At 33.8% G+C, this 9,558-nt stretch overlaps 1 protein-coding gene across 1 annotated transcript; it reads right to left on the minus strand.

The window, feature by feature from the left end:
• Positions 1-1,512: 1,512 nt before the first annotated feature.
• LOC129895401 (SUMO-activating enzyme subunit 1B-1-like) lies at positions 1,513-8,517 on the minus strand. The gene is made up of 10 exons (XM_055971114.1): positions 8,284-8,517; positions 8,111-8,162; positions 6,155-6,350; positions 5,289-5,368; positions 5,036-5,152; positions 4,777-4,827; positions 3,387-3,453; positions 2,084-2,187; positions 1,898-2,002; positions 1,513-1,823 (listed from the first exon to the last, which is right to left on the minus strand). Exons 1-10 carry the CDS (start codon positions 8,370-8,372, stop codon positions 1,713-1,715), a joined length of 972 nt encoding a protein of 323 aa, XP_055827089.1. The 5' UTR covers positions 8,373-8,517; the 3' UTR covers positions 1,513-1,712.
• Positions 8,518-9,558: the final 1,041 nt, after the last annotated feature.

The following is a 9,558-nucleotide window of genomic DNA, read 5'->3' on the forward strand; positions in this document are numbered from 1 at the left end:
ATCGAAGAAAAAAGCAACACTTGTGGGTTTGATTTGATTTTAATTTTTAATATTTTAAAACTGACAAAATTTAATTTGATTTGAACTTAATAAAAAATAATTTAAATAGTTGAATCAAACCAATGATAGAAATATCTTCTTTTTCATTCTACTCTAACATACTTCCAAGTTCTAAAATAATTAATGTTACATTTTCCATTTACTCTTTATGAAAAGTTTCTATAACCATGACTAATTTAAAATCATAATTTTCAGAAGTTTATAGCTAACAAATTATAAATTATAAAACTCTTTATTTCTATTTTAAACTTCAGGCCGATCATTCAAACTATGTCACATAAAATGATTTTAAAGAAAGCATTTGATAATAATAAGAAGCCAAAAGTCACCCTACCAACTTTCCATAATTGATTCTCTTGTATGCATTCACTCTTCGATGGGCTGAACTTTTGATTACCTCTCTGATAATATCGCTTTTAAAACTAGTTGTAGAATATTTTTTTTCAAATTTGATTGACATCTTGTTTGGATGGTTGATACCTGTTGTATTATATCGTATTGTTAGTTAAATATTATATTTATTTTGATTCATAACTAAAGTTAATTACATCATATCATTTAAATTCATCATTTGATAACGATAAAAAGACCTATGTAACTATCGATTTCATGTAATCATGTCACTCATTTTGTCTTTATTTTTTACCCTACATTTTTATAGTAACTCTACTTCGTACTTGTCTTTAACATTCAAATTGTTGATGTGTGATATTATGTAACGACGAAAAATGATATAATCTATCCAAATATTGTATTCCTTAAAACAATACAATCCCATATGATACAACACAATATAATACATAACAACCATCCAAACAGAGTATAATAGAAAATCACCAGAAAAATTACTTTTCCAACATAGAAAATCACCAGAAAAATTACTTTTCCAACAAAGGTTGCTAGTCAACTACTTTGCTCAGTGGAAACTTGCGTATGCTGAACAATTCATTTATGAAGAACATACATAATAGGTGTCATTGAAATGATTCTATAACATGTCTCATTCCAAGATGCTAACATAAAATCTGAGTAAATCATTTTATTTTATTTTTCCTTTTGGGAATCTGGTATGATCATACGACTGGCAGAAGCAAACGATCCAGAATTTAAAGTCTATGAATTTCTTCAGCAACTTCAAGTTGATATACAATAACTGGACCTCATATCAAAATTTTATAGATAATTAGTGAATTTCTCAATAATATAAGAGGATTAGGCGAACACTACTAAATACACGTGAACTCAATATATTACACGGTAGATCCATCCCCTTTTGAGTGAGCATAGGTTTACAAAACATGCATTTCAGAACAACTCAGTGTGTGTGAGCACGCAAAGCTGCAAATTAGATATTTATTTGCTTACTAGCCATGGAAGGTGACATGATGAGAGTAATTTGGCATAACTAGAGATCTGGAGAGAACAGGGACAACTGAAAATGAGACAATATCAAGCATATTTCAAAAGATTAGCCCAACATGAGCATTTTACTGCTAGTCCCAAATGTCAAAAACATCATAATTTTGCTGATCAGAACTCAAGTAGAAGGAATGCCAAATAAGTTTGGTTGTCATAAGTCCTAATCTTTACCTAAAAGGTAAAACAATAAGGGCAGCATTTGTTAAGACAGCGTTTACCATACAGGTCAATCCTCAGCTATTGACATTAGATATGTCCTCTATTATCCCTTTACCATCCATGGCGTCAAAGAAGAAAAAGTTCTTAAGAGGATCGCCTTTGCCAGATATTGCTTTTATTACCTCCTGCAAAGGAAGAAAATTCAACAACTGAGAAAGAAGTCAGAAAGCTTCAGTCAACATGACAGTGGCATAATTACCTGTCCAAGAATTCCTCCTACGACAGCACAGACAGGAGGAAATTCACTTCTACTTGCTATCAATCTTCTCAGAAGAGAATCTGGGATCTGAGATTCTTTTAAGCACTACAATTAAGAGGCAAATATGTTAATGACCTAGGGGAAAAGAATGAAACTTGTACGCAAGCATATTGGATAGAGATATACATGTGCCTCACAGAGTTCCTTCCTCAACTTCTCAACATTTGGAAGGTCATCAACAGAAGTTTCTCCAGGATTTCGTCCCTCAAGCTCTTCAAACCTTTCTACAACTGCAAAGAAGTTGGTGGTCAAGGAGTCAGGTGGCAAGCCACTTAAAGTAAATCATTCTTCCACTCATGCTATATATCTAAAGAATATGTTATCACTTTTTGTCACCATTATTATTGTAAATACAGGACAATCAGATTGCCAACTGAGATATTACAGGTTCAGGGTGCCTAACTGAGGACTATGACCAAAAACTGCCATTAGTTTATTACATTCACTACAGCAGCTAAAAGACATTTATTATTTCAGAAAACACAAACTGTATATGATGAGAAAGAAGCAAAGATTACAAAATATTGTAACTTCTGAAACTACTCTGTCAAATTTCTCAAAGATATTCTTGCTTGTCAACAATTATTAACTACATAGTATTTGAATGACATGTGCAACTTTATTCTTTTCTGATATTATGATATCCTAGATGAGAAGGCTTTAGTTTCGTGTCCGTGTAAGGGGATGGGGGAAAGGGGTATCCACAACCAGGCTAACATTATTGCCTACAGGCTGTCAATATTTTTATTAGGGCCAAGGCCTGCCATTAGTGTACTACAATCACTAAAGCTGAAAGATATTTATGATTTCACAAAACATGAACAGTATACAATGAGAAAGAAGTCAAGAACACACAAATCGTAACTTCTGAAAGTACTCTGTCAAGTTTCTCAAAAATATCTATAATTGTTAATTATTATTAACTACATAGTACTCGAAAGTTAAGTGCAACTCTATTCTTTTCTGATACCAAGATAAACCTGAATGAGAAGCTTTAGTTTCTTGTCTGTGTTTTTTTTTTTTTTTTTTTTTTTGGGGGGGGGGGGGGGGGGGTCTACGACTAGGCTAACATTACTCCCTACTGGAGATAAAACAAAACATTTTCTATAGGTATGTCTCAGAGAGGGAGGATTTGGTTTTTTTCTTTTTGGAGAGGGGACACGGCTCCACTAACATAACTGCATGCTGATGATAGACATTTTCCACAGGGATTTCTCATAGGCGAACAGTTGGTTTAGTCCTTACCTTTTGTAACTAAATATATCAAAAGACAAGCACAAGTCTTGAGAAATTAAGCAAACTCCTTTTATTTTTACTAAATGTTGAATACCAAGTGACATTCAGCAAATCTCAGATAAAGGAGTCTCTGTATTCCAACCATCATTATAACTGCATCAGAAATTACAAGAAACTGAGTAAAGACAGTTACCTCTCATTGCATAATACAGCTTTGACAGTCTCTTCGGTAGAGATTTCCAGGGGACTGCAATGGCTTCCTGCAAAATCTAATTTTAGGGCAACCAATTGCGGAAACACTCTGCAACATAGGAAACCCTATGGAGTGATGCAGTCAAGCTTTTATTTTTGTTGCTAACGGGGTTTGAAAGGGATTCTTTAGTGTGTAATAGTAGTTGTTGACAGGTTTTGAAAAAGATTCTCTAGTGTATACAAAAAATTAGTTATGAGTTAGTATCTTTCAGCAATATTATGACTTTAAAGTGACACTTACCAAAGGTTTACGAAAACAACATCTCTACCTTCATAGAAGTAAAGGTTGCATACACACCACCCTCCTCAGACCCTACAAGGGGGGATTACACTGGGTATGTTCTTGTTAAAAATGGTAGTCAAAGAGTTTCTGCATTTTTTTCCTATTTTAATTATAGAAAGATTGATGTGAACTTCCACTGTATTTGAAATCTAAATGCACTAATTAGTGTCCAAATTTCAATCTGAACTGGAACTGCAGGCTTTCAGAGGTGAGAGTGGTTATAAACAAGTTGCCAAGGCTGACAATTGATGTCGGGGCGATGGTAAAGTAAAAATGGCAATGATGGGAGACGAGTAGCAAAAGAAACACAGGAAGCAAGTTTTGATGTTTCCTCAGCGGCATTGACAAATGCATTCACAGGGATGTTGAGGGTAGGGACATCATCTTTGTGCCTTAATAATTCTCGCAAGATTCAATCATAGAGGTTGCACCAATAAAATCCTCCACAACATGGACAATCACTTGGGCAAAAATCCTATACGATTAAAAGCTGTTATATATTAAAGCTTCACAAATACCGACCATCAAATACTTCAAATAGCACTGAAACAAGGTTAAAAGTGAACTAAGAAATGGAAACACTAACATCATGCTTTATGCAATGATATAAACCTCATACAACTGAGATGGAGCAACTCACATATGATTAGAGGGTGAAACATGCAGCTATAACTTAGACAGCTGATATAAACCTCATACAGCTGAGATGGAGCAAATCACATACAGTCAGAGGGTGAAACATCCAGCTATAACTTATCATACGAAACAAAATACCATTTGTTTGTTGGAACTAATAAAGTTTCTAAACTTTCATAAATCTTGAGTTGACAAAAACTCTAAGACTGACTTCAATTAAAATATATTTCTCGATTTAACATTCAATTGTTATGATATTTTGCTGATTAAGGACTTCAAACTTTATTTAATCATAAAAAACCTTAACACAAATAAAAAGATCATTGTAACCTTAATAGTGGAACAGGTCAGTAAATTATTATTATGGCTAAACAAAAGCAAATGTTTCTTATATGCTCCAATGGAGTTGTACCTCAAAACTTGGATAATGCAATTCACATTTAATCGTCTCTTCATTTTTTTTCTGCAAAAGGAACAGAAAGGAATTACTGAAGGCCTGCAAGTCTAGTTTCTTTTGACATGAAAAAGATATAGACCAACTGGACGAAGAGGCAAAAGAATGAGTAAATCTAGCTTTATCATCATTTAGGAGGGAAAGATTATATGTAGGAGAAAAGGATAAAATCCGACTGAAAGCAGAGGAATAATCAAAGAAATGAATCGGTTATAACCTTACAGTAGCTGTAATTCTGCAAATCAACAAATATCTCACCGCAGGAGTCACGGCATTCTACACTGTAAAATGCTACACGCTTTGGCAACTTGTGACATTTTGCATTTACTGATTTCTGCAAGGGAAAACATTAACAAAACAACAATAATAAGTATTTCCTATACGGGTACTAGTTACAAAACAATCTAATAATTTTATTAAGCAAAAGCAAAAATATTTAACTTCAACAAATAATGGAAGTAGGATTTTACTTTTGTCAAAAGGGAGCAACAACTAACAACAACAACATCAAACTTCTGAAAGAAATCAGCATCAAAGATGGACAGAGCACCTGAAAAAACATAGTATATAAGTCATATGAGAAATGAAATCCAACAGCATTTAACAACAGAAAATTTGATTTTGACGTTAAGTAGACAAAGTTGGATAACATAAATATCACGCAACAGCTAATGAAATTTTAAAAAACAAGTACATCCAGGTAATCAAGCTCAAAAAAACACAAGTACAGACATGTTGCATTATAGAATTTGCAATTGTTGAATGAGTTATCTGATAGCTTAAAATGCATTGATGTATTGACAGCCTCATTCAGTGGTCAGCTTCGGCTTTCAGGACATGTAATAATATAAGCAATTAGATACACAACAAGAAAGCTGAGACAAAATTGGGAGATAGTGAGAATTTTCTTTGGTTAACATTGAGCTGATTCAGATAAGCCGGCTATGGCTGTTTGCCAAGAGCCTAATATTACAGCACTACGTGACACAGAAATTTCCTGATGCACCGCAATAGCAAATCAAGAGACTCAAATGCTTAATATGCAAAGAATGGTCAAGATAAATCAATTCTTTTATGATCCATCCTCAGATTTCCTGTGAAACTGAAGATACTTATCAAATTATCTTTAGCGTTCTTTTTATCAAAATATCTTTAGCATTACTATGATTCCTTCATCCGGCATTCAACTAAAGACTTAGCATTGAGCTAATCATGAATGATAAACGAAGCAATGTATATGTCAAGGAACAATAGGTGGAGATGCCAAATTTTGTATGAGTTAGAGGAAAGAAGCAAACTAATAGTTTAAAATCACAAGAATATGAAAAAAACCAACCTTTCTCTACAGAAACAGAAACCATAGGATTGAAATCCTTCAAAGAATCACAGCAAAGCTCAGCAACAGACTTCCCCCGGAAATCATTTTCATCAGGAGGAATTAAGAAATTAGCAAATAATAGATCTTCAGTCACCAACCGGTCATCATTTAGTGTCAAACTACCTACTCCAGCTAAAACAATATTCTTGCAGAACTGAAAAGAAGGAAAATCATTAAACAGAACATAAAGGAAAAAACATGGTAGAATAATATAAGAAAGTATTTCTCATGAAAAACGCAAGTAGAAGAAATTACTCAGCTTTGACTTTAGCAACTAGGGTTGTAAACGTTAGATAGAACATATACTATCATAGAGCCAATAATCATAATGTCTATAATATTTATATAACTTGGCGAAAGGAAAGGTAAGTATTACAAAATGGTTATAAGACCAATATAGTTTATAGTAGTGAATGTTGGGTCGTTAAAATGCAACATATCCACAAGACGAGTGTCGCAGAAATGCAAAAGCACATATTGAGAATAAAATGAGAAATTGTCACTTGAGATGGTTTGGTCGTGTCTTGCATCAACCTCCAGATGCACCGGTGTGTAGGTGTGAACCCATGTGAGTGGACGTGCTAACAAGGGACAAGGTGAACCTAAAATTACATGGAAGGAAATTGTCTTGAAAAACCTATAATTCATTGAAATCCATTAATCGTGTGTCTGGACGATGCGACCCAAGTCGCCTCTAATCTATTTACAAGGAACCAAGTGCAAGAGCTTCAAGATCTTCAAAGCATATTTGTGAAGATGGGCGTGTTGGACGTCTTTGAGCACATCTTGAGACCATACAAAGGGTTCCACAACATGATAGTTGAATAAGTGGTTGAAGAGAAGATAAGTTATTCACTGCCTAGGAATGACGACCGTCAACTTAGGCGTCAAAGGGGTGACGGCCCGTTAACATGGGCATCACTTGGGTGGCTTGTGGAAGCACATTGCCTCAGAGTGATGGAGGCAGCGACGACCCGTCAAGCTGGGCGTCAACTTGGTGGCTTGAGGCAGCACTCTGCCTAAGAGTGATGGAGGCAACGACACCCCGGCAAGTGAGTGACAACCCGTCACTTTGGGCTTCACTTGAACATTGGCCAGAATGTGGCCATTTTCATAAAGCTTTTGGAGCCACTTTTGGGCCATTTTTGTAATAACTAGCCAGGCACTATAAATAGCTAGCTTAGTCTTCATTATTAGGTAGATTGCTTTGAATATTGATATTATGAACCTTGAAAGAGTGTTGTGAGCTTGGTGTAAGCTTGGCTTGAACTTTGCTAAGAAATGTGGGTTGCGAGGTGAATTCAATTCCCTCGAGATCTTCGTAAGAGTTAAGTTCTTCTTAGGATTAATACGATTGAGGTTTTAGGATTTAATATACCCTTTAGTTGCTTTCGATTTCCTATTTTATGTCTATCTATCTATCTTTATTTTCTTGTCTTTGATTTTGTATTTTGTTCTTGCCTTCCTAGGCCGGTTCGCATCATTGGAACAGTTTGCGCGCACCTCAACTAATTTCGCGAGGTACTTGCTACCTCCCACCATCATAGGTATCGAACAACTATATCCACCAAGGCTTGAAGAAATGAAAAAAAATAAAAATCACCAAGTACTTTTTGCCTCTGCTGGAATTTGAACTTAAAAGACCTCAACCCACTTCATTGACTACTAGGCCACACCCTTGGTGCTACTTTTACCTTGAATAATTGTTACATGAGATAGTTTAAATGGAGAAACATGATTGATGAGGAGGATTCTTATAGCTGCCTCCAACTAGTTTGAGAATGCGACATAGCTGGTGAATTATCACATAACAATCCCATTTCAAGGAGTATGTTCAGAGTATTGATGAATAAACAGAATCCATAATACTAGGCTATTAATCTAAAGAAGGAGTTCAAAAAATATAAAAAGTACCTCAACACAAGTTCCTTTAAGTCCACTAACAAATACATTGGATTTGCTAAGCCTGAAGCAAAATAACAAATAAAACAGATTTACAACTCAAATTGAATGGACAGAGATGTCCAAAAGACCAAATAAAAGGCTTGTACACAAATTTATGCATTTAAAGAGATGTTTGTTGGTACCTTCTCTGAGCATCAACGCCCCAAACCCTAATTTGTCGATCATAGATGGCAGTTTCGTGCTCCGTCAATTGCTCACCTTCTGTTCCCATTTGCAACCTGAAGAGGAAGTACTGAAGACTCTCTCTGTTGGGAAGAAATTTGCAGATGAATGTATTCTACTCGTCTTTTTGGTGCTTTTGTGCATCAATTCGTCAAAATACTGAAGTTACAACTTGCCTGAACATTACCTATTTTTTTTAAAACCCTCATTGTCCTAATTCCGAGGTTTTTGATTTTATAATTTACATATTTAAAAATTATTACATAATAAAAAATTTTGAATAAATTATAAAATTTAACAATTTAAAATATATAATGAATATATAAATAAATCATAGTCACAGACTTTTTTATTTAACTCTTGAAATTCGAACTTAACTGTATGTTTTATAGATGGAGCAAAGAGAGTCAGGCTTTTTTACTCATATTTTTGACATTTAATTTTCTCTAATTTTTTCCATGTGCAAGTAGTAATTTGTTGTAGTTTTTGTAAATTATTACTCCCTCCCTTTCTTTTTACTCGTTAAATTTTTACTTGGCTCACTTATTAAGAAAATAATAATTGATATAGTAAATTTATCATTTTACCCCTATTAATTGATAGAGTTTTAAACATATGTATTCACTATATTTTTCAAAGACATTAACTCAATATTAATAAATTGAAGGTATAATAGAAAGAAAAAAAATTATAATATTTGACAAGTAAATAAGAATAGAGGGAGTATTTGATATCTTTTTTTTATTAAATTTCTAAAAATATGAACTTAGCCAATGTGATTCAAGTATAAAAACGGATCAAATTAACACTCATGAATTTATTTTTTCTCTCTGTCAACAAGATTATTTGGGCGATTTTCTTTTTCTTTCTTTTTGTCATCATGAAAATTTAATTTTAATATGTTATATCAAGAGCAAGAGTTGTCAATGAAATGGATCCCTATATTTTTAAATAAAAGTCTAAATATGAAAAAAAATCTTAAAAATAAAACGCACATTTCCTTAAATATATTTTATCCGTCATAAATTCAAATTAATCGAGATCCTCAATATTGTTCTTCCTCGTTGTAGGAGGACTAGGGGATATTGATACCCTCTCGAAGCTGCATTATAAATATGTGGAGTCTAACTAGGAAGCAAAGCATAAAAGTGTCAACAAAGAAATTGTAGAGTTCTCGTAACAACAACAACAAACCCAATATAATTCCACTATGAGGGGTGTATAAGGAGGGCAGA

The sequence above is a fragment of the Solanum dulcamara genome, chromosome 7, assembly GCF_947179165.1.
Source record: "Solanum dulcamara chromosome 7, daSolDulc1.2, whole genome shotgun sequence".
NCBI lineage: Eukaryota > Viridiplantae > Streptophyta > Magnoliopsida > Solanales > Solanaceae > Solanum > Solanum dulcamara.

Bases quoted from the DNA above. Each gene is read 5' to 3' on its own strand.
- LOC129895401 (XM_055971114.1), bottom strand. From the start codon at position 8,372: ATGGGAACAGAAGGTGAGCAATTGACGGAGCACGAAACTGCCATCTAT. The intron at 5,369-6,154 runs GTTGGTTTTTTT...ATGTTTTTTCAG, and splicing joins TTCTGTTTCTGTAGAGAAAG to GTGCTCTGTCCATCTTTGAT. The intron at 1,824-1,897 runs GTAATTATGCCA...CTTCCTTTGCAG, and splicing joins TAGGAGGAATTCTTGGACAG to GAGGTAATAAAAGCAATATC.